The 25,285-nt window shown below is 36.4% G+C and overlaps 1 protein-coding gene across 1 annotated transcript in view; it reads left to right on the forward strand.

The window, feature by feature from the left end:
- The window catches only part of CAMKMT (calmodulin-lysine N-methyltransferase), a 221,205-nt gene that overhangs the window by 166,409 nt on the left and 29,511 nt on the right, over positions 1-25,285 (forward strand). Inside the window, exons 5-8 of the mRNA XM_014951053.1 lie at positions 8,776-8,836; positions 11,847-11,901; positions 12,957-13,020; positions 18,177-18,243. Of these exons, the coding sequence (XP_014806539.1) occupies positions 8,776-8,836; positions 11,847-11,901; positions 12,957-13,020; positions 18,177-18,243 (247 nt within the window). The remainder of the gene's footprint in view (positions 1-8,775; positions 8,837-11,846; positions 11,902-12,956; positions 13,021-18,176; positions 18,244-25,285) is intronic.

Here is a 25,285-nt window from a genome sequence, read left to right on the forward strand (position 1 = left end):
GGTACAGTTCAAATATCATTGAATATTCTTTTTCTGCACTTCCCAGAATGAGTGCTCATTTAAATCAGATATTATGAAAACCCGATGACTAATCCTAAATTCAGGTGTACTACCACTCAGGCTAGGCAGATTGCTAGTTGATCATGCTAAGATGCTCCCTTATCCATTATTGGATCTGAAAAAGAGGAGGATTAAGAATTATCTGACTTCTCAGTTAATGTGCAAATCATCTAAAAGCTCAGCTTAGAAAGGTCTTAGAAAGCCGAACAGCACTAAAATAATAATGTCTTAAGAATTTTTAATAATATAAATGTGCCATATCACATTTTTAGAGTGAAAATAGAGTTTTATGGTTTATATCTCACATTGTCTTTTATCTCTCTCTTCTTGTTTTTGTAATTGTGTATGAAAGTCCTATAAATCTATTTTTAATTAAAAAATTTTATTGCAATTAGAAGTTGTCATTTGAGACAAACTCACACTGCTGAAACTTAGTAAAAAATTATATTACTTTCAGGCAATAGCAGAAAACAATTTGATAAGTATCTTTGGAAATGAGCACTAATATTTATCTACTTTTAACAAAGCATGAGGAAGGGAAAGAAAAGTGGGTCCCAGGAAATATAGTTGTATAATGTATCTATGATCTTTGCAGGTTGGTTGTTTTTTTTTCCTGTGATATTTATTTCTAGTATCTTTCTCTGCTTTTGGTTACGGTGAAAAAACTCTTCGTTGAAAAGATTGAAATACTATTTTTCTATATTTTCAAGAGACAGGAGAGTCTGTGAACCCGAAGGCATTTCTTAATGTTCCATCTTTGCATTTTTAGGCTAGTTCTGCTGTTTGCTAGCAATATTTGTTTTATCATTTCTATCATTCCAATATGTATACTTGCCTTTCAAAATCTGTGAAAAGTATTTAAAAAGAAAAGAGAAAATGCTAGTATTTCAAAACCCTATTATAATGCATTTTCAAATATGTCAGACACATCTTTGTTAAAATTAAACCAAGGATTGGTTTTGAGCGAATAGCCCTATATCCTTACAGATGCTGTGGATGGATGCATCTAAGCTGCTTATTATATTGATGGGTTTTGCTGCTCTGCAGCAAATGAAAACAGGCAGCTGCTTCCTCCATCAAAGCAAAAAGCAGCCTGAGTTTTTATTAAACGAGTGTTCATTTCTTCTATTGCCAAAATTCTTACACAAAACAAAAGAGCAGTTTTAGCACATTATTGCTTAACTAGACATGAACAACTGACAGCAAGTGATAAGCCTGTCTGCTTTTCACAACTGGTAATCATTTTTGGAATAGATGTTTTAATATAGTTGAATATAAAATTTTGTAATTTACATCTACAATGGTACATAAATTTATAGATCCAGTTTTTTGCAGGAGAATGAAGGCTATAATCACAAAAGGTTTTTTCCAGTGTTGTTTAATTTTTAATAACTATTTGAAAACTAGGTAAAAAAAAAAACACACCACACAACACAATCAAATCCATTCATTTGAAAAAAGGGTGGTAAAGACAATCATACAAGTAGATTTCTACACTTTGCCGATTTTTGTTATGGAAGAGATATGCGTACATTTACAGCTTTGACTTGTTACTGTATTTCCACATCAGTTCCACTGAGCCTCTTAAGTTTGCACTCTAAAAGAAATTTGCAGATTGCAGACCATCATGTTTCCCTCCTAGTCATGAATAATAATGAGAATGAAAGTGAGAGATACAGTGCTGAGGCCATTTTGCCTGGGCTGAAAATCTCAGCCAGTGCTTATACATATTTTTCAATGATCTGAATATCATGAATTCTGCTTTAGATTGAAAGGGAGACAAGAGTTTCTATAAAATGTATGTGCATAGGGAAAAAATGGTGAGATGTGTTTCTCTTTATATCTTCTATTTCTTCTGGTGTTCTTGTACCTTTTCAAACTCATATATAGTATTCCTGCTGGGGAAAAGTAAGCTATCCATTCTCCCTGCCTCAAATTGCTCCTCTTCACTGGACTTGCCATGTGCAAAAGGTGCAGTAAGGCACGGGTATAAGGTGCTACTGTAAAGGCTATTAAATAATTTTCTTTTTTCACCATGTGCATTTATCGCTGAAGTTGCTCACTTGCAAATACACCTGGGATAAATTTCAGAATGCAGAGTGTCAGATTAGACAGTTGGACTCTCAAAACAGGTTAGCTCTTATGTTCACATAAGGTGTCCAGATGTCCAGAAGGGCACCCTGCTCTGTAGGTGTTCTCCTTTTGAAAGTCTGCGCTCAAATTAAAATTTGTAGGAAAATAGTGTTACAATTCCAGGCGCACCATCTGCAACCAGCTTGCTGATGATGACCCCTCTTTTATCTGCTTCTGCTGTAGATGAGTGTAAACTGAATCGTGAGGCTGCAGGTTTGAAAACAGGGTTTTGTGTACTGCAATAGAATGAAATAAAAAGAGGTTTTTTCAGTGGGTTTTTTCCTCACTTAGCAATTCCCTGTTTCTTCATTTACTAAATTGACCAGACTTGTGTTTAGATTATTATGAAAGTAAATTTCTATGGAAGGTTTCCACTCTTATATACCTGCATTTTATGGTGGCTAAAAATTTGATTTTTGGTAATAGTGCCTTATTACATATGTTTATGTTTTTTAGATTCGATACACTTTAGGTTGGATCTTAAGTTACCTGGATTGCTGATTATCCTCTCATCTGTGTCACAGTTTCCATGCTGAGTGAAAAAGTGAATGAAAATAAATTTTTTTCTTCTTACTATCCTAAGCAACACTTTTTATGATAATATTGTATTGAAAAGGGGCTTGAGGTATGGAGTTTGAAGAAAGTTGAGAGCTAGAACTATTTTTGAGAGCTATCCATGCAAAGTAACTAACTACAGCAGTACAATTACTTACAAGTAGTCTTTACTCAAGCAATACTCAAATTAGACCACCATGTTATATGTTGTTAGCAAAGTATGTTTGGCAGACATACACTGTGCATTCACTTGGTACTTAGTCTGAATTGTGCTATTCATTTTTTTTCTTTGACTTGGAAATGAATTTTAGTGCTCCACTGGTAGAAGGGCTTATAATATTGGTTAGAGCCTCATTATGAAATTTACTCCAAGTTACTATGCTGTTGAACCTTGATTTTGACCTGCTGTCCTACTTCTCCAGGACCTCCAGCAGGTGTACTGTGCTTCTTGCTGTGCACAGTGATGATGATCCACACAACAACTAACCAGTATAAAATCATCATACTTACCTTCCCTTGTGACTTGAATATAAGGCATAGTCAGTAGAAAATAAGGTTTGATGCTGTAAAATTAAGATTGTAACAATGCTACAGTAAAAGTAGCAATCATAGCAATATTTTAAATTCCTAGAATAGCCTGTTCCAGTTGATATCTTAGTTTTGGGGATTTTCAATTCACTCTACAGTCTTTTAGTAGAGGAAAAGGAGAATAGTTGCCTGTCCAGCTAGGTACTTAATTGAACACCTTTCCACAGTCTGTTGTGGTGCCAAAGGGTTTTCTGCTCTCCACCAACAATGTGTCTTGGTGTCAGGAAGGATAAAAAATACTTTTCTTAGGGTCAGAAAACAATTCATCGTTGCTCAGTGCAATTGTTGATACTTGGAGACCTTATTAATCTATTTTTTGCCCTTGATGCATATTTTCCTCTTGCTTTGATGAGTATTAAAGCGAAGAAGGTGATTTCATGTAGTCATGAATCAGGGCATAGTAGAAAAAAAAGATCTTTTTGACTATATTCATCTGGGGAAAATGACTGACTGTTCAAATTTAAATTGTTTTCGCTTTTGAGGGTTAAGTTAGGATTTGTGCAAAATTTACTTGAAACTTCAAGTGAGTAGGAAGAAATCTCATACTTTAGTAATGCAAATAAAAGACAAAATTCGCATTTTGAGGTCAGACATCTGTACATGTGGCCACGTGAAGTGCTAGGGAAAAGTGGCAAAACTTTCCATTTGGCTTAGCTTGGAAAGGAACTTCCTAATCTCCTATCGTGAGTGAAGCAGTTGTAGGACAGCTTTATACCTCCTACTCGGAGCCTGAAGGGATGGTTCACCTGTCACCTCCAGTTGCCCTTGTTTCCTGTGTGTAGTGTTGGCAGGCTTGCACTATCCCAGTTAAAGTAATCGGTAGCTACTGTGATTTCTTTGTAGGTATGGAACAGTGCAGAAACATAATGGTTCCGATAATCTAATGTCTTCTTTAAAAAGACACGTCTCAAAATTATCTGCATTCTATTCTGAGAATGTTTTAATAACATGCTGTTCTTTAAGAACTCCTGATCAGATCTGAATATTTGTTGTCCAAATGTGTGACATGATTTTTTTAAATATGTGGTAAAAAGCCCCAGAGGAGAAAAAAAAAATTTAATATTTTTTTAAAGTACTGGATAATTTACTTCCAGTAGAAAATTTTCTGTAATGTCATACAGGATCAGCATTTTTAGGTTTGACGCAAAAAACCCACAGGTTTTGTGTTGCTTTGGACTAGTGGCGCTCCACCTGATGGTTAGAACAAAACACCCTCAGAAGGCTGTCTATACATGATTTAGTCCATGGGGGTTGGAGATTGCTTTAAAGAACTGTTGTGCCATGGCTAGAGCAGAAGGACCCGACACTTTCCATTAGCAAGCACTATGAGAGTAATAAAATGAACTTAATTTATGTGTTCTTAGTACTATTGTGATTTTTGTTAGTGTTGTTCCCCTATAGGGGAAGCTTGGGTGTCTTTTTTTTTTGGTTACATCATGCCTCAGGGTCTTAAGGATGGCTCAGGTTTTTTACTTGGCCTGCCCATAATTTCATTCTGTGTGTTTAAGTAACTTAATCTGTCTCTGTCTTCTACTTTGGTTCCTAATGTGCAAAATTGGGACAGTAGAAAGTCATGCTGTCATCAAATTCTTGTGAGGTAGACTCCATTACTGTGGTGAGATTTTATGATATGTTGGTAAGTGCTGTAGAAACGCCTGCATTTTGTGTATCTCTGCATATATAGTATTTCCATCCATCATCATACTCTTTAGTTATAGTGTTTTTCTACTCCTACTGTAGAGGTATCATGAGATTGTCTGGAAATAGACAAAATCACTCTATGGCACACTTGTAGTGGATCTCCTGCTCCATCCAGGTGGAGGGAGACCTGCCAAGAGTGGAAATGCAGACAGACGTTGCTCTGTGAGCACTCTCTCTCTCCCATGTCTTCAGACGTGCCAGACCACAGTCTTTCTTGAGGCTCACCTTTAAACACCAACACATCTTAACATATTTATATATTTCAATAGAGATTCCAATGTTTTCTGGAAAATACTCTCTGTTTTCACATTGTAGTTATCAAGGTGATAAAGAGTTTTAAAACTTCCAGTAAATGTCGCAAAATATTTAGTTTTGGAAAAAATAAACCCTTCTTTCTCTCTGTTTCCTTGTACGGTGAGATTTTTTAGCCCCTCTGCCTAGGACTTGTAGTATATATATAGCCTTTTAAATACAAGAACCATTTGGGGGCCTTTTGATATTCTTTTGCCTATAGACGTGTAAATAATTGACTGTCGTGTGTAAGTAATTGCACATGCAAATAGATACCTGTCCGATGTTATGTATTTATAATCAAATTCGCAATACGAAATGAGAATAATTTTATTTTAAATATGAAAGAATTATTTTAAGTGTGTTCACAGGAAACTTAATCCATATCCATATGTATGTGTTTGCAGGAAATAAATTATGCTTTTCACAACCTAGTGGTGGTTGTTAACTCATAGGAATTGCTGCATTCCTGCATTACAGCTGTATGTTTTCTAATACAAGCAGAACTATCTTATACTTGCAACTTCAAAATGTAGGTCATTGTGTTGGTGAATGTAGGTCAGAGTGAAGGGGAAGAAGACAGAATGCAAACTCCTCCACCTTTAAGCTTATCCCTGTTTTCAAGGTAAAGAGGCTTACCTGCCTGTTCAAGCACGAGAAGCTTTTCCTTTTACTAAAATTAACAGAGGTATTCTGCCTTCTTGGCTTAGCTGGAAGCACCGTGTGCTTCCACACTTGAGACCTGTGTTCGTGAAGGACCTCCTGACTCCTGCTTCTTTAGCTGCCAGCCGCTTACATCACTGCTGAGGTGATACATCCTTCCCTATGGGGGAAGGGAGCCGGGGGCAGAGTCTCTGCATCGCTGGCATCTGCCTAAAGAAGAGCATTGTCTTTCCAAAGGTGCTTTACCCTTCTCTCAGCACAGAGCGACCTGATGCACCTGCAGTTTCAGCCGGTACCAACATTGTAATGGTAGTAGGGGAAAGAACGGTCACCCAATCATAAAAGATTTAGTGACACCGTTCAAAGTGCCCTTTCAATAGCGACTGTGGAAAAGTGAGAGACATTTGACTGAGGGTACTGAAAACTCAGATGTTGAAGGATTTTGCTGCAATTGACAAGTATTTTTAAAACTCGCTCAGGCTAAAAGTTTGCTACAAAAGGGTTTAGGTTTTTTGTGTTTGTGGGTGTGGGGTTTTTCTTGTAATGTGAGATATTAGTATTATAAATGGTATTAAATTAGCCGTGTCTTCACTAAATATTAAAAAAGCACTTTTATTGCTTGAGTATACACCAGTCATTGCAAACTGAAACATTCTTTATATTATACACTAAAATATTTAAACAGTTATTATATTTATTGCAAAATCTGTCATTTTAGCATATTTCAATGCTCAAAGGCATTGAAATGCTCAAAAAGGAGATGGAAAATCCTGTACAATTCTTAGTGTATGTTTCACTGAAGAATGGGTAGTCGTGTGTGAATATTTGATTTTAACCCTTAGCGAGTCTAAGCAAAATAGCGCATTTGCAAACACCTAATCAGCCTAAACTGTCATCAACAGTAGAAATACCAAAATTGCTTTAATGTTTTTGTCACACATATGAATTGGCACTCTGGTTTTTTTACCTTTAAGATCTTTGTCATACTAAAGCTATACACAAAGTTTTGGCCAAATCCTCTCTAGGCTTTTGCTTGATCTGCAGGCAGACAACACATTCATAGATTTTTGTATTTGTCACTAAGAATAAGGGTAGTTCAGAATACTTACTGGATGGAAAAGAAGAATTATGTCTTTCATGGTTACAATCAGGCTCTAAGTGATTTAAAAGGGAAACAATTTTTCTCACAAAATTCTGCTTCTATCAAATATGTTGTGATGCTTTTAAAGTCTTGAGAGTAAAGATTATGAAAAATAGTCTAAAGGATGCATATAGCTAGTATGCTGCATGGAATTCAGTTTACCTGTCTAGAAATATCTCCCACGTGTCTGTATTTAATTTTATGGAAACTGGTGAAGTGTCTGTAATAATACTAAGTTTCATAACTCTATTAATATTAATAGTCTGTAATAATATTAAGTTTCTGTCATTCATAATGCTGTGTGTTGGGGGGGGAGGCTAACCCTGGTTTTTACCTGCAGACAGACATGTGAGCATGTTTTTTCATTGCTAAGCAACAACAGATAGAAAGCACGTACAACTGCACTTCGGCCGCATACGGCTTTGATTCATCCCCTCTTAAGTTTGGGAATCTCACTGAAGTGCCTGAACACAAGTCTGTTTTTTCCAAGGCTCCCTCCAGCAGTGGAGCCTGGAGCCTGCAGGAGAGCGTGCAAGCCAAGCAGGATCTTTGCTGCCCTCTCCATGGACCATGGCACTTCAGTTAGATGTTCAAATGAGGTGGGAAACCGGTCTGGCAAAACAGTGAGTTTCATGAGTGAATGGTGTTGAAGAGAGAGATTTGCATGGGTGCCTACAAGTACTTGCCAAGGATGTTTTTTTATGTAAGTTTTATGTGGAAGTTTTATGCTGGAAGCTTGTAAAATCATGTATTATACAGATTAGGTGAAAAAAGCATGATTGCTCCTGTCTATTCGCATGCGAGAACTAGAGGGTCTCAAATGAAAATGACAGGAAGGCAAGTACAAAACAAGGGGAGATGTTTCTTTATACAGCATGGTAAAACTGTGGTACTCCCTGCCACAGGATTTTGACGCTCTGGAAAGTTTACTGCAGTCCACAGAACAACTTGAAAAATCCTTTGGTGACTGTTAAACAGAACTTATCACTTGTATCTCCTCTCCTTCTCAGGAACTTCCTGAGCCACATCTAGAAATTATGCTTTGTTACTGCCCTAGTCCTGTTTTTGGTCTTAGCACGTGTTGCCAGTCAGTGTCCCTTACAGTCTGACTGATGCCTGACCTAACAAAAGCTAAGAGAAAAGGGGCTAAATAAAAAGAAACTGGGAAAAAATTAAATTACTGTAGAGGGCAGCTAATGAAAAAGGAGAGGGCTCTTGTCCACTGTTAGAAACGGGCTACAGGGGAAGATGGGCCTTGAATCTGGCCTGGTACAAACAGTTTGGTGTTCATGTGAATGCCCAAATGGCAGAAGTTTCACAGAATTAAATTTTCTCTAACTTTTGAAGTGGCAATTTGATGTATATGTATAGATATATGTGTATATTTATGTGAGTGTGTGCATGTATCTATTGAGTAAATTTCTGAACATTAATTGGAGTGAAATCTACGAAACATTCAGTTCCAATGCTTACATCAGAAGTCTTCCATTAAAAGTCTTATTTGTTTCTTTTTTCCATGGTATTATGGCAAATGTAGAAAGTGAAACAGTTGGTACAGGTCTGAAAATGGTAATACATATTCAAATATTATTTTAGACCAAGAAAAAATCTGTTCTAAGGTGGCAAATATCTTTATTTTATAGGTCTCTGGCCATCTGAAGAAGTGCTGGCTTACTACTGCCTGAAGCACAAAGAAATATTCAGGTACAGAGTTAAACATAAAAAGATATTTTCCAATCTGTTAGTTTTATTGTATCTGCATGGTAAAGATTGCTATGATTTAAGTCTTCACATTAAATTTAAAATGTTCAAGGTGAAAGCATGTTGCTCTTAACAAAGAATTCTGAGCTGCCTTTGGGTACTAATATTGCACAGCAAGCTTTCTGCTATATGTCAAAGACTTTTGATTTCCACTCAAGGCGTTTTATTTCACTTTGATTTTTGGGAAACAAAAGTGAAGCTCCAATCGATCAGTACTGATTGTGAAGGTCAGGAAAAATAAAAGACATTCTTTAAACTGGCATCTGTTGCAAAAGCAAGCAAAATATTACCTGATAAAATACATAATAATCACCTCATATAGCAATGAAGGAATTTGCACCTGTATTGAATTGTTTTCAAACTATTTTGAGACATCCTGCACTTTTGTTTTTGGTTTTGCTTGGGGTTTTTTTTCCTCATTTTTTAAACTTGTAGAAGACAGTTATCAAGGCTCCAATAGGAACACCTGAAAATAAAATCCATCCTGCATCCTCTCTCCTTTCCCTTGAGTATACAGAGCTTTGCACTTGAAAATCCTTGAAGTTTCATTGTCCAGAGGATGAATGGGGTGCAAGAAAAGCCATTATAACAATGCATTTGGAGACAGAACTTGTGTTCTGAGAGAGGGTGCAAGGCTAATACTAAGTAAACCAGCTTGGAGTACACAAAATGCCTCAGTCTGTGTACATATGGTGTTGATAAAATAGGGAAGACCAAGCTGTAAGTCCCTGCCCCTTGTACCGAAGCCGAGAGCGCATCAGTTGTGAGCTGGTTCCTGCAGCTTGCTCAGACTCCTACCTGAAATCAAAGACCTGGCACCAAAGCGTGCCCTGGTTTGTAAAGCCTCATTTCTACACTGTCCACCACCTGAAGGAAACCCACCCCATTAGAGGAGGCAAGGAACACACCTCATCTGGTAGCCGCTGCTCTTTCCTCCCAGTTCAGCTGGGCACTGCGGTGTGTGACTTTTGCTGCTGCTGTGGTGTCCCTGTAGCCCCTTGCCGTCCAGCCCCACACCTGGCTCGTACGCTCTGCTTGTTCTCTGAGGCTCTTCACAGCAAACCTCCCTGTGCTGCTCATTAAAGTGTATTTTCCTGGCTTCCCAGTTTGGGTGTGCAAGCCTGGATACTCGGAGGCAGCAATCACTCAAACTTCCATGGAAGAAGTGGGCAGTTTCGCATCCTGATTTCTCAGGATTATGACCTCTCAACAGTATGCTCAGAGTAGTGTTTCTTATTTTAATTCTCATTGATAAATGGCACTGAATATTGCCTGAGATGGATATGATTTTTAAAATTTGCCGATAAGGGAACTTTGCACTGAAATAAATTATTTATATGTATAAATATTGTGTATTATGTACATAGAAATTTGGTTCTAAATGCACTAAAACCCCCACGCTAGGTACTTTCTGTGTTTATTTCAATAGGCATGACTCTTATAAAGGATTAAGTGCCTTGTAAATCTTATGTATACAATCATATGTATATACTTGTAATATATATGACATGCATGTTTTAGAAAAATAGAAACTTATGTGAGGAAAAACCTATAATTGTTCTATTTAAACCACCAACTGCAAATTTCCCACATCTGTTTTATATTTTCATTAGGTTTATGTACAGCTTGTTCCTCCAAACTATGTCCCTCTTTTGTCTCATTTTCATTAAATCGGACAGCTAGACTTTTTTTTCAAATAGAATTTGTGGAAAAATAAATCTATTCCATCCAGACAGCATGCGTTAGTATACAGTCATACAGTCTAGTCCGCTGGCCTCAGTGAACAAAATATCAGTACCTGGATACTGATACAGCATCCTGGATGCTCTTCCTAAATATCAGTGTTAAGTGAGTAGGGAGGTGATACTTCCACATAAAAATAGGTGTTCAAATGTTGGCGTTTTAGGGGAGAAGAAAAGGTGCACCAAAAAATAAAATAAAATAAAAATCTGTTTAGCTGAAATTCCATTTTCTGCCTGTCAAAAATGCCTCAATGGGCGCGTTGCTGCCAGCTGTAACAGTTGCTGCAGATTTAGCTGTGAAGCAGCGTGTTCCCAAACCGAGTCCCTGCCTGGCCCCAGACGCCGCTTCACGCGGTTTGGGCGCGGGGTCAGCATCCCTCCCGCCTCCCCTCCTGGGGCAGGCCCTGGCTCTGCAGGACATTCTTCCTGGCTCCCCCTGCAAGCTCCCATCCAGCACGCTCTCTGCCCCAAATTATATTTCACATGCGCGTCTTAATAACGGCGCGGTATGGGCTAAGTTAAAAGCAGCCTTTTAGACCACGCATTCAGCCCTCTGCTCGGGCTGGGTTTAGGCTCTTGACACTAGCTCCGCTCCGTTTTCTGTGGCTTAACTGTTTGCTGTTCCCATCGTTGTTCATAACAGCATTGTTTGTAGGTCACTTGCAGTTTTAAGTGCTAATTGAAGGATCGGATTTCTTCATGTGTAATTGTTTTGTGGTACATGGCTTGTTTTAAAACTTCTCTCTTTTTAATATAAAAAGGCTTTTAGGCATACCTATATGGAGAGATATATAAATAATATTAATTTCCCCATTTACTTCTCTAACTGTTTTTGCAAGAATGAATGTGGATTAACATTGTTATCCTTTCCTAACAATTATCTTTCGCTACTCTAGCTAGTTTAGTTCTAAAAGACAGAGCCATTGACAAGGGAAAAAAGGGAACCTTCTCAGATTTTTCAGCTCAGCGGTGGTAATGTTGCACTGAACACTAATGAGGGAACCCCCACTGATTTGCCTGCTTTGTGACTTTTCTATTTCATAATTATTTTTAAAACGCAAAACGACATGAGGTAGCCTAGTCATGTCTCTACAACTTCCTGGTAGCTCAGTTCTTACTGCAGATGGCAATTTGTTCTTGTAACATATATGTCTCTCTGACCATTTTCATCTAATTTGTATGGGTTCTACCATTTCCTTTCTCTCTTTCAGGGACCTTGCTGTGTGTGAGCTAGGGGGTGGCATGACATGCTTGGCTGGGCTCATGGTAGGTCTTTTCTCAATTCCAATCCCATTCACAGGAAGAAACAAAGGGAAAAATGTTCCAGTGCCTCCAACTGCTGGGTCAGAGAACTGTCAACAGCCTCAGCTGCGGTCAAGCTGCAGAGTCTTGAGAGACCTTCTAGATTGACTTGCTTTCGTATCATATTGATTTTATGGTTGCCTCGATGAGCAGAAACATTTTACCTCCGTGTAGTCAATATCTCTTGTTGTGACATTCCAGGCCACGTACGGTCTGTCTTTCATTGCCATAGCCGAAGCATTTTTTTTTTTTTTTCAGATTATAGTCCCATTTGCTAAGATACAGGAATAGCCTGGCGAATCACAGTTGGAGCACCATGATATAGCTGCTAATGTTTTGCCTGCATTATTACACCAACAAACATGATCCAGAGCTCTCGGTAATTAGATTCTTTTGAATTAGATTGGCCATTCAGGAGAGTCGTTCACCATTCTCTGGGTTCTGAGTCATGTATTCAGGAGATATTATGTAGCAGTGCAGTGCATTAGACAAGTTTTTATGTCTCTACAAATAAAAGCATATTGTTACACTGATTGGCATTTGACAAACCTGTCGCTCTTATACAATGTGTCGAGGTTACAGCCCAATGTGCGAGCATGTCAAAGCTCACAAAAAAATTACCCTTACAAAGCCATCTGCCTGCAATGCAAAGTTATATGAAGGGCATCAGGCAGTCAGACAGAAGCAAGCTGAAAGGCAGAGTGACAGCCTTGTATGATGGCTCTACTAGATAAACAGAAGCCCGCAAATGAAAGCCTCTCAGAATACCATCATCCGCTGTCACAATGCAATTACGGAACAGAATGATAGCAAGATAGAGGCTCCCGCAAATGGAATGATAAAAGTATTGACTGATTTGATTGAATGATTAAAATAATGCAGACATAAAATGAAAAAAGATTGAAGATTGTTACAGAGAAATAGGTGAGGAAGCATGATACTGAAGGCTTGTCACTCCTGTCTTCACTTCCACACAGACAAGCATATTTGCTCATTGTTTGCTGTGCTCTTTTTTTCAGGTTGCTATTTCTGCAGATGTCAAAGAAGTTCTGTTAACTGATGGAAATGAAAAGGCCATCAAAAGTATCCTTATTCAGATAGAAAACTGGTTTGTTGTGCTCGTTCCTTTTTACTGGCTGAGTAACAATCGATATAAAGACAGACAGCATGGGGTATATTAAGAAAAAGTCCCCACATAAGTAATTAAAAAATAGATGCAGAATATCTTGAACAGAGCTACAGCTTCCCCTGCAAAAAATGCCACATTTTCTTCTTTAATTAAAAATGTATGTGTTGGTATAGAGCAAGTACAGTAGTAAATATTTGTCTTATGGTTGAGTGCTGAAAGATTCCTTGTGTGCCTGCTGCACGTTACAGGAGGTGTAGCAGTGGATCAAATCATTAGCTTCCCTTCACATATTCGTTTTGCAGAAGAACCAGATTTTTATTTTTACTTTCAGATAGTGGCCTTTTAAAACATAGCCAGTATTTGTATATCATTATAGCTTTTCCGGTGTATATTGAAATGCGTGGTTTCATTGTTGCTGTTAAGTTGTAGCTGCCTACAAATTGCCCATTTAGTGTGCTTAATCAATTATCAATTTGTCATTGTTTCTCTTGATGTAAGATTGCAAAACTCCTCTGTGCTTTGTAGAAAGAATTTTATTATATTTCTTATATTAGAATAAATTGCTATTATGCCCTACTAATATGAAAACATAGTTCAGAAAATTGAACTGGACTTTGGCTAAGCGAGAGAATGAGTGAGCATAATTTGTGGCCACATTAAATATCAGCACAGAACAAGAACAGATATATACAGTGAATGCTAATAGCCCTTAGAAATTGAGAGGAAAAAAAGGAAGATATCTATTTGCTTTTGTTCCTTGGTAATCTTTCCATTTGCATTTTAAGGCAGACTAGTTTTTCAGGTTTTGGCCACTGCATCAACAGAATTATTTAGAATTGAGTTTTGTATATATTTGAGAGCTAACATAATGAGTACTTAGTGGGGAAAAAAAAAAAAAAAGGTTAAACTGATTTGTAGTTTAAAAAAAACTGCAGTTGCTGATGACTGTTGAAACAGGAAACACTGCAGTGCAATAACATTAGCTACTACCTTTAAAAAGACTTTCTCAGAGGTAACTGAGGTAACTGGAATTGCTTACTACACTTTAACAATTTCATGGAATAAACAGCCAATCCTAGATCGTATATTTTTAAACTTGAAGGAAACCTTATAAAAGTCTTCTTTTTCTTGAAAATGTAAGTTCTCGGTTGTGTCCCAGGGATTTTTATTTTGTTAATTTCTACTTTGTTATACTCATGTCTTGAGGAGGAAGTATTCATTATTCTGTGTATTTTAATCAGCACCACCCCTTCCAATCTTCCATCTATGTCATTATGAAAACAAAAAATGTGGGAGAAAAAAACTGTTTCAGAACTAGCCTAACAAAACAAACTGATGTTTTAGAGAAGCAGAGGTACTGAACAAAAGGTCATTTTACCCACAGAAAGCTTCAGGTGAGCTCAGTAATCATCAAGTTAGCAAATATCTGGCACAGCAGATTCTGTAAACATACCCAAACTTTTTTGAAATTTAGAAGTCTTCTAAAGCAAGGAAAATTGGCAAGTGCTAAAAATATTCACTCAGTCTTTGGAATTAAACAAAGTAAAGTGTTTTTATTCCTGAAAAAGATACTGTTAATGTCATCTAATTAGAACACCTTAGTTTTCCGCTATATGTTTTAGAAATATATTTTTTTTTTTTTTTTTTTTCCCCAAAAGTCTTACAAGAAGTCTTCATCTGTATTCACTCAGTGAATCCCTTTCACTGAGAAGCGATTGGTGGAAGGCTCTAACAGGAATTTATTTTTTCTTTTTTAACATTTGGTGCTCTGAAGGCTCAGCATTCAAAGTGCTTTTATTGTGTTGGATTTTACAATGGGCTTAATATTAGCAGGGTGCCAAAGTGCAGCAGACTAAGAACTTTACAGTGTAGGTGGAATGTATTCTTAAAAGTGCACATAATAAAATTTATGTTGCATTTTATGTGTTTTATGGACTTCAGTAGTAATTTTATGATCTGTCTTACGGTACTTTTCTTTTGCATTCTTTTCTATAGTGGCTAGCTATAGCAGAATTTTAGGCTAAATTTAGATCTGTTTCAGCCACACCAGACTCACTGAAATCAGTAAGAATTTTTAATGTAATTGGAAATAGTATTTGGCCCCAAGTGCCACACACTACAAATGATGTATTTCTGTAAATTTTTATTATTGCTGATGGTATTTTTTAATTGTTTATCATACAAAATTAAATTAATGTGGGATAAAATACTGTTTTCTTTTCTATATTCTGTTTTTCAGGACTAGTTAATGTCTAGTATTATGCTTTATATGTAGATATTATAGATTAAAATAATCTTGTTTAAAAATTACTGTTTACATCTTCCCTTTAAATTTCTTAGGAGGCCTAAATTACATGCCAGTCATACTATAATATCCAAAAATTACTTTCCAAAAAGTAAAAGTGGTTGTCAACAAAAAAGAAAAAAAATCACTGCCAGAAGCCAGGAAATCACCAAGCAAGCCTGCTAATTATTCTTAATGGGCAAGATGAGCACATTAAGAAACAAATGAATACATCAGTGAAATGTAATTGAAAATCGACCTGGCAATAGTGCATTGCATCTGAGAATCTGCCTTTGTATCATCATCATCATCATAATTATTGTTGTTTTTGTTGTTGTTATCGCTATTCAGTGAGCGTAACTAACAGCTTTGCTTTGTGAAGTCTCAGGCTTTTGAGGATTTGATTTTTCTTTTAATTTTTGACATTCTTCATATTATTCTCCATTTCATACTGCCACATGAAGTATTCGCTATGTATGTTTTCAATATCTATATTAAGATATGTTATTGAAATGTAACAAGCTAATTTGCAAATATGTTAATTTTAAATTATTGTTGTCATTTTAACCATTTAACTGTGAAATATATAGCTATATTTTATATTAATCAGTGGACTTATGCATGAGGTTTATGGAAGTGTTTAAAACAACATTATGATTGGAGTTACCAGTCCAATTTTAAAGACTTCACTCTAACTTAACTCCTTTTGCTTATCATGGGTAGATTTTAATTGATTAACAGATCATTTATATTGCAAAATCAATAAAATAAAGACAGATATTATTGCTTTTGCAGCTTTGTTCAAAACTTTATTGTTGGTTTAGTGTGTTTTATTTAAGTTCTTTTAGGATATTTAATTAAAGTTTTAAAAAGAAAATTATGGATATTTCGAGCGAATAATTAAGATATGCATACGCAGAGTTATCAGATTCATCCCCCTTTATAATTTTGGATTATATGCTTTCAGATACAACTTTTACAACCTAAATCATATCTATGACACAGTCATGAACATCAAATGAGGTTCACTTTTAGTAAAAATTGTCGCCTATTTCAGAGAGGCTGTGTATCTGCTACCTTAGCTCTGTTTCAGACCATGCACTAGTGATTTGAACTACTGTCTGCAAGCATCAATAATACAAAACATTGTTGCAGTGCACTATAATGGCCATTAAAATATAGTGTGTATGGATCTTTCAACAGTCCTGGGAAATTTAGGTTAGAAAGGTCATGTTCAGCCTGAATGCCTGAAGACATGGGCTCATAAATTATTTAAAAAAGCTACCGTTAACATGTTTACAACAATTATTAATAGTTTTTCTCAAACGATTTAAGTGCAGGGTAGCTAATTTATCAACAATGTTACTTCTGCCTCTACTTAAAATTGGCATGCTTTGCTCATGGAATTAATTCTGCCTGCCTTTTGCTTCACAGGTATAGACCATTCATTACTACTTCTCATTGCGTATTGTAGAAAAGATTAAAAAGATGCTTCCAAACTACAGAGATTTGTTTAAACCAGTTTTCTGTCACTCCATTTCTAGCGTTTGTCTTCACAAAATATCAGTTGTCCTTTCTTTTACATTGTTTGGATAGAGGCTTTCCTAAAATAACTCTTCTTAAATAGCCAACTAAGTTAGGAAGACCAATTACTTGATTTCAGCAAAGCAAATAAAAAGATGCATCAGTGATATTTTAAATTAGACTGACACTAGTGTTAAATTTTCTTATAAGAGCATTTGTAAAGAATTCAACATATTTTGTGCACCTGGGAACATCCTCCTAACTAGCATCAGATTTCCTGTATCTTAAGTAGGAAAGGGGAGTCATTGACATCTTTACCAAAATTGTCTCTTTAAGATAATTTTTTATACTTGAGAGTGAATTGTTCAAATATGTGTGGGTTCACACTGGGTGACATTTACTATTCTTATAGTTTCGGTTAATTGCTACACCTTTTCCTTCCAACAGCTTCTCACTAACCACAAATGATTGATTTATGAGGATTATCTTTCTAGGCATAGATGACTGGGCACAGTTTCGCTTGAAACTTTTCATGACATCCCGGGCTTTGGCCTGCCTGAATGGCTGCCCAAATTTGTGGCCTGATCTTCCAAACTGAAAGAAGCTGAGAGATGAGGCTAAAGCATTGAGACGCGAGGCTTGGGGCACTGTTGCGGTGCTTATGGGGAAGAAAAGGTATTTATTGCCTTGTACTATCTTTTATGGTGGTTCCAAGCCATTCTCAAGAAAGCAAATGGACTAGAAACTCCCTTGGCTGTAGGTAAAGGAGCTCCACTGAATGCTGGATTTCACCCAGAAGGAGCTAGGAACAAAGGTATTTGTCTTGTGGCAGGTACTCAAAACCTGTAAGCCTCCAAAATCTCAGCACTGTGATTTAGTGATACCAGTCAAAAGCAGCACTAACTAAACTGGACGTTAAGTGACTGTGCTAAAAAATTTCTGTGGTTGTAATTCTGTGGTTGTACACTGTGGTTGTAATTCTTGTATTCATAAACAATAGTTGCCTTTAAAAGTAGATAAGGTAAGGAAGTCTTTTTTCAGTTCCCTCTATAGCAATTCCTTAAATGAAACGGTAAATATAGGTAGGCAGTAAGAGCAAGTTGCTGCATAGATAGATATATGGCTGACATGCTGGAGTAGCAATGTAAACTTTAGGCTTCTGGAAAAAGACTGAGTCAGCACAGGTTAAAGAATATCAAACAGATAAAAGACATTATGAAGGTATTAGCAATGGAAAAATATTTTTTATTATTTTTGTTACTGCACTAGTTTTGTGACTAATTCTTAACAAATACACTACAGATGTAAGTGAGATCATCAGAAGAAACCAAGATGCAGGAGTATTTAAGGCTCAGAAAGTGTCAAGCTGGTAAGATTCCACTAAACTGTCTTACTGATTCTTGCATGTAATTGTGTATGTAATGTAAATGTGAAATGTATGTGAAAGTGTGACCTATATTACTGACGCCGACACAGATGTATATATAATATAGGTATGTAAATGACGCAAGACAGAAATTTGGAAGTATTTTAAAAAAATTTTAATTGCTTTCTAACTTAGCAAATGCCATGTGATTAATCTTGGCGACAGAACCTCTCCTTTTTATTTTTTTTAACATATACTGTCTGTTGAAGCTGCAGTTTATTGCATGGTTGAAATTTGACTGCTTCAGAGCCAACGTTACCGGTTGTACTGAATATGAGGCTTGGAATGAATGTACTTAAATCACTGGCAGGTTTAATTGTAAATAGCTCTGAGAATTCAAGGTGGCAACAAAGCCCATTTGCCTGAAGTAGGTGTCGGAGCATCCAGGGGAGGTTTTTTGGTCATCCTGTCTGTGCAGTCAGGGTGGTGGTGTCACTGCAAGGACAGATGGGGAGCATGGACGCCAGGCACAGTGTGCTGGGGCCCTTCTCTCATTGACTGTGTCCTAATGTGCAGGGCGACCCCACCACTTCTCTCATAGTGCATCAGCTCTGTTGTCTCCGATGGCGTGCTCTGGAGGGTGAGCATTGTCGGGGTTCAGAGAATTTGGTTTCAGGTCATCTTCAGAGCCCTTACTGACCCACCCTGTAATAGGTGGTGCCACTGAGGTTACCTGTTTATCTATTTCGTTGAGGCATCTCCAGGTACACTGGGGGACTGGAAGCAGCTGAAAAATTGATGTCTATCTCTAGTTGTTATTTTAAAAGTAAATTGTAAAGTACTTTACATTCGTGGTGTAGGGTTAAGAATTAGAATGTGCTCTAGAGATGGCTGCCTAAGAGCAAATAGAGCACTCTTATTTGTAGGTCTAAATCTTCTTTTTCTTTTTGATGATTCTCATTCCAGAAGGGCTCTTAGTCCTTCTCAAAGTGACAAAACAGGCTGAGAAAGGCAAGCTGTTACAGCAGAATAAGCTTATGAACATAGAGGGTTAAACCCATACGATTTTTATGGCTATCGTTCACATCATTTATCCCTATGCTTATGTAGCCATTCTGTGCAGAGAAGTTCTTTTAAGTGAGCACTTAGGGTTAGAAAAATTCTGTCTTCATTAGGATGTGCATGCATATAACTTAGAGATATATCTCTGGATCCTAATAAGTGCCTGCCACATAAACAAAGACCACATGGGCCCCAGGAATGGTCTTTCAGGTTCCATGTGCCGAACGCTTCTTGTGAGCAGGCTGAGACACTCAGCCCTGCTGAGGAGAGGCTGTGTAGTACATCCATCCAAGAGCTTAGACTTTGTAGATTTCCAATTGCTATCTACTTTGTATGAGATTTCAGATTTCATCCCTTGTCAGGACTTCAAACCTGGTCTTTTAGATATCAATCAAAAGCGCATTTTCTACCATGTCCTCATTTACATTTATCTAATGCTTAAGGTCATTTGTGATCATTTGAGTGTATTTCAGCATATGGAATCAGTGAATAATAGATTTCAGCCTCATGCTGTGAAGAAAGATTGTGTTTTTACAAGACATGATGTTGTTTACTGAGTGTTAATAATCACTAATTAATAAACATATCTAGACGTCATAAAAAGTTGCTTTTTAAGGAGTAAAAATGTCAAGTGTTTAACTTCTTGAGTGCAATAGCATTTGGGGCCTTATTTGCATAAATAAAAGAATGAAATTACAAAAAAGTGAAGTATTATATCAAAACAGGAGGCTCATTATAATAAAAACATACTTTGACTTTTAGTTCTATATTCCTAAGACTTTTGCATATTTATTGTAACAGTGTAAAGTTTTATAAACTAAGTATTCAAATTACTCTAATTCCAAAAATAATTATCATCTTGCATTTCTCTATATAATGTACATAAATAATTTATTTCTTCTGTCAAAATTAAGGTTATGCTTTGGTTAGTTATTTGAGAATTGTTAATTGATGGATCAGTCCTTCAGATTCAATAATGACATGCAATGAGGGCAGTAACAAAGTTATTTGATCACTTTTCAAGACCTTGAAGAAACTAAAAGGCTGGTGTAAAATCTGAAATATTACCATAATCCTGATTCACTTTTCCTACAACTGAAAACCTTAGTTTTATAATGACAATGGGAGGGGGAAAAATCCCACAAGAAAATGTAGTGTTTTGTAAGGAAGAATGCAACACTGGCATGCAAAGTGAAATTTGATGGCTTCTTTTGTATTTATCAGAGCTTGCAGGCCAATTAAGATAGTGATGTATTTAAGTGTCTTACTGCAACAATAATTTAATTTGGAGAAGGCATGTTCCTCACTCTAACGTATCATTTAAACAGTGTCCAGTCTTGTAACTTTGCACAGTGTCCAGTGCAAAGTTACAAGATTTTTTCCACAAAAAAAGACAATTCAGAATAGACCCTTTTCACTGCACCTTCATCTCACTTTGGGATCTTGTACTCTTTTCCTTTCACATGGAGTAGAAATTATCAATATGAGAGTCAGTTTGTGACTGTTCCTGACATTTAAGTCTAGACTTGGAAAATATGCCAAAAAATGCATGGTGCAAAAAGGAGCCATCCAGTATTAACCAAGAGAAGTTAGATTAGGACAGGCTGCCATACATTTATTTATTTAGATTTAAACAAAATTCTGTAAATGAGCACTTATCTCTCTGCCAACTCTTGATTATTGTTTAAAAGTACAGCAATGTAAGCCAAACTGGCAGTTTGTCATACTATGTGTTATAATGTAATAATAGATATTCAGTAAACAGTTTACTTCAGCAGCAGATATACAATTCTATGTTTATTTTTAGCTTCCTTGGATATGTTCAGAATTCTTTGCTTATGTTTACTGGAAATAGGTACAGTAATGCCACCAAGTTACTAATAATGACTTGCCATACTAAGGTGAATTATTAATACCGTGTATGAGTTTGATGATTTTTTTTTTTTTTTTTTTTTTTTTTGAAGTTCAAAAATTGTCCGTGAATCACTTTGAAGTTTACCCCATGACTTAGCATATGAGTTATCCTGGTAACTGTCTTTGTACCATCAGCTGTTATTAGTTTGACATGCATCATATTATTGTTTTGAAGATGCTCGGCAATGATTAAATGTGCTATAGCAGTCATGGAATCTCAGGTCTTTTTCTTCTCTTTATTTTAATGTGGAAATCTTTTTGAAGCAGGAGTTTGGTTTGTAGAATTTTGAAAAATTGTTATTACAAATGTCATGTTGGAAAAGCTTTATCTAAGAGGAAGACTTGCAGTATATTCTAAAGGTTAACAGACTGTTTGTCTTATCTGCGAGTAAATTTGTTTTTCCATCAGGTTCCCTTGTCTGAGAAGACCAAATCTGTTAAGAACAAAATTTGTATACTTATTGCTGATACAGAATCTGGGAGTTTTAGGTGTGAACAAGTGTGTTGTTTTGCTAAGAGTTGCCTCAGAGAGATTATATTCCGCATAAGAGCACAACCAAGTATATACAACATTGTCAGTGAGAGAAATGCTTACAGTGCAGTGCAGCCTTTGATTTGATTAGTAATAATATATCAGGTACTTTTTGTTCATTCTGTAGTCAACGTATATGGCCAGGTTACCAAAAGTGACAATTCCTTCTCCTTAAAGGTTAACAAATAAGTTAGAATCTGTTATTTGAGATTTTAGTGTTCCTTACAAATGCAATGAATTTACAAGCTTCAAGAATTAAAACTAAAAAGAAGAAAAGCCTTTCTAAAGACTAAATGGTGTTCGGTATAATAGTAGGATGAGGTCTCAATGACAGAGTACTGAACTATGTAGTCCTGATTCCATTCTTACATTAATTATTTCTTTCTCTGTAACTGCCAACACATGAATATTTTACTTAACTACAGTGTTCCTCAAATATGCTGTCTTTCTAACCTTCCTGATTTCAACTGGTCATGTAACAGGTTCCATCAATGTGGGACAGCTTCAGTAAAGACTCCCACTATGTTTTCATTCTTCAAATTGACATGAATGTTGCTAATTTCAAACTTTTTGAAGGCATACTTATTGAACTTGTTGTGTTTATCAACTTAGCAACCCTAAAGGAATCCCTTTCCTCCAATTACTTTTCCAGTCTCCCCAGTAACACCTTTGCATGCACAGCATCTATTGGCAAGGAGAAAGCTACCAAAAGGAACATTTCCTGCTCCTTGGTTAAAAAGAAAAAGCTCCTGGTTACTGCTGTCTTCATTTGATGACTTTATGTACGTGTGGGAAGAAACAATGAACAGTCTGTCTGTTCATGTTGGTTGTGAATTTGTAGCTCTCTATGACAGAAAACTCAACTCAGGTGGAAACTGTATACTCTGATCATACTTGCCCTTCTCTCTATCTTTTCCAGTTTCAATCTGCTCCTTTTCAGATGAGGGTGAGAGTACTGCATTCAAAGTGTGCGTAAATGATAGATACGCGTAGGGGAATAATTATTCTTTCTGTTCCTCTTCTGAAATCACGTAACAGTGATTTGGTTTTTTGACTGCAGTTGAGCACTGAGCTGATATTTTCTTGACACTGTCTGTCACAACATCAGGGGCTTTTCAGTAATGGTCACTTCAGGGACCTTCCTTTTCTTATGAAGCCAGAATTCTTTTTCCTCTTGTGCTTTTTGCATTTATCTACACTGAATTTAATCTCTCATTTTATTGTCCAATTACTATTTCATCCTTCTACAGTTCTTCAGTCTGCTCTTTTCCTTACTATCTTGAATAACTTCTTAGCATCAGCAAACTTTACTACCTCAGTGCTCATCTCTTGTAAAAATGTTGAATAGAGCACGTCCCAGGGGAACTCTGTTGATTATCTCCATTTACTGCTACCCTGGTCCCTATCTTCTGTTACGTTATTTAGCCATGCCAGGACTCTTCTCCAGTGGCTGTCTACTTTCCTTAAATGTTTTTGGTGAGGGTCTTTGTCAATAGCCTTTTTCAATCAGAAGCAGCCTGTGTTACCCAGATCACCCTTATCTAAATACTTTGAAAAGCTCAAGATTTATAAAGCAGGACTTCCTTTTACAGAAGACATATCAAAAAAGGCCTCTGTGATGAAATTGTCTTCAGTTTCTTCTAGAGTGAACACTGATGCAAAGAAATTAATTTCACCTCTCTGAAATGTTGATATCCTCTGTGAGTGCTCATTCTATGTCCTGATTATCAGCTGGCAGGAAGATTAAGAACAAAAGAAAGAGTACACTCATTTTTGGCCTGCCTAATTCTATTATTGTATTTAATTTTCCAGTTTGTGATCCTTTCTTCATTTGGGTTCATTCAACTTCAACATTCATTCATTTCAACTTCTGTAGGAATGACATCTTGTTTCTTTACTATTTGGCCATACCAGCTGACTTTCACCAATTCCAGGCCTCTCTTATTTGTGTATGTCACCCAGATATGTTGACTTGATAAAGTTGCAATTTATTTTAAATTGCATTGTAGTTTTGTGTGTCTTCTTTATGTGACCAGATGAAAATGTATAAAGAGAAAAAATTGAAAAGCTAGAAAGTTTTGTAGAGAAATTTCTATGTGTTTAGAAGAACAGGGACAAAAGCTAGGTGCTAGCTAAAAGTATAGCATCACATTATTTTAAATAATTCTGGCTCAAATCCTTGGATATTTTATAATGGTTTCCTGTTAGCTTAAAAAACATTATTTTGGTGAAGCTATTCCTCTCATACTGTATTGGACTGGACAGAAAAACTAGGTGGAGACTGCTTATATGAGAAAACTTACATCTGTCTTCCCAGAGCTTTAAAAGAAAATGTCCATGAGAGGTTAGAGTCGAAGGTTATTTGTTTTATTCCTATGGTCTTCTGTGTATCCATCTTTTTAGCCAACTTTTACACTGTTGGTTCATGTTGTTGCCATTGTACCCTTGTCTACCCTTCCTTGTCTACCTTGGGTCTACTTTAATAGACAGTCATCAAGTACATTTTACACACTTTGAGTAGGCTCTCTTCTTCACGGGCGCTCTCAGCTCATCTTTGCCACAGACACAGAAAAGTCGGGGAAAACTTTAAATTTTGACAAAATGATGCTCACAGTGTTACCTATGTTTATTTCATTAATATTCCGTTGATATTCAGTTATTCAAATGTTAACCAAGGAACTGAAAATGAATGGAGTTTAGGAAAGAGGCAAGAGATTGAATCAGGGTCTGGAAATGAGAGAGTTAAAGAGCTCTGTTTACTTCACTTGTCAAATAAATTACTTGATTGTTAAGAAATGAATTGATTTTGATCTGAAAGTCTCGTGTGGGGAAAAAAATCTTTAATAGAAGATCACTCTTTAATCTAGCTTACAAGTACCTAACAATGTAGAAATTGAAGCTAGACAAATTCAGTCTAGAAAAAAATGAGATTTGACAGAGAGAATGATAATACATTAGAACATCTTTCCATGGGGGAAGTGGTGGTTTCTTAAGCTGTGCATGTGTTTAAATCAAGTTGGATATCTTTCTGAAACATGTATTAATGTTCTGAGATATGCAGGCTTGATATAGAAATTTGAAATCTTGGCTTTATATTATGGTCTCTTCTGCCCTCAGAATTTAAGAACCTATGAATTACAGCTTCTCTGCTGTTTTTATTTTCCCCCCCATTCAGTCCTTCTGGACCTGCTTGGTTCACTTCACATTCTTTTTTTTTTTTTACGAACTTTTGCACAGCTTTCATTCACTGATCCTACCAGTACAGCTCTGCCACATGTGCTTGTGCTGTCTTACATTTTGAAATTATGGGGTTTTTTTATACCATATCAGTCTGAATTAGAATGTGAGGACCATCCATTTTGCGCATAATGTACTACATGAACCTTGCTAAAAGTAGTCAATCTCCTAAGTAAAGACTTATTTAGAATGTATTGATGTAGAGGAGGGATGCAAAAAGGCAAATTCACAAACAACAGTGGTATTCTTTTATTAATAGCATTTTTATACAAGGTATTCTTACTTCTTTTAAAAAAGTAG

The sequence above is a fragment of the Calidris pugnax genome, unplaced genomic scaffold, assembly GCF_001431845.1.
Source record: "Calidris pugnax isolate Ruff unplaced genomic scaffold, ASM143184v1 scaffold24, whole genome shotgun sequence".
Classification (NCBI taxonomy): Eukaryota; Metazoa; Chordata; class Aves; order Charadriiformes; family Scolopacidae; genus Calidris; species Calidris pugnax.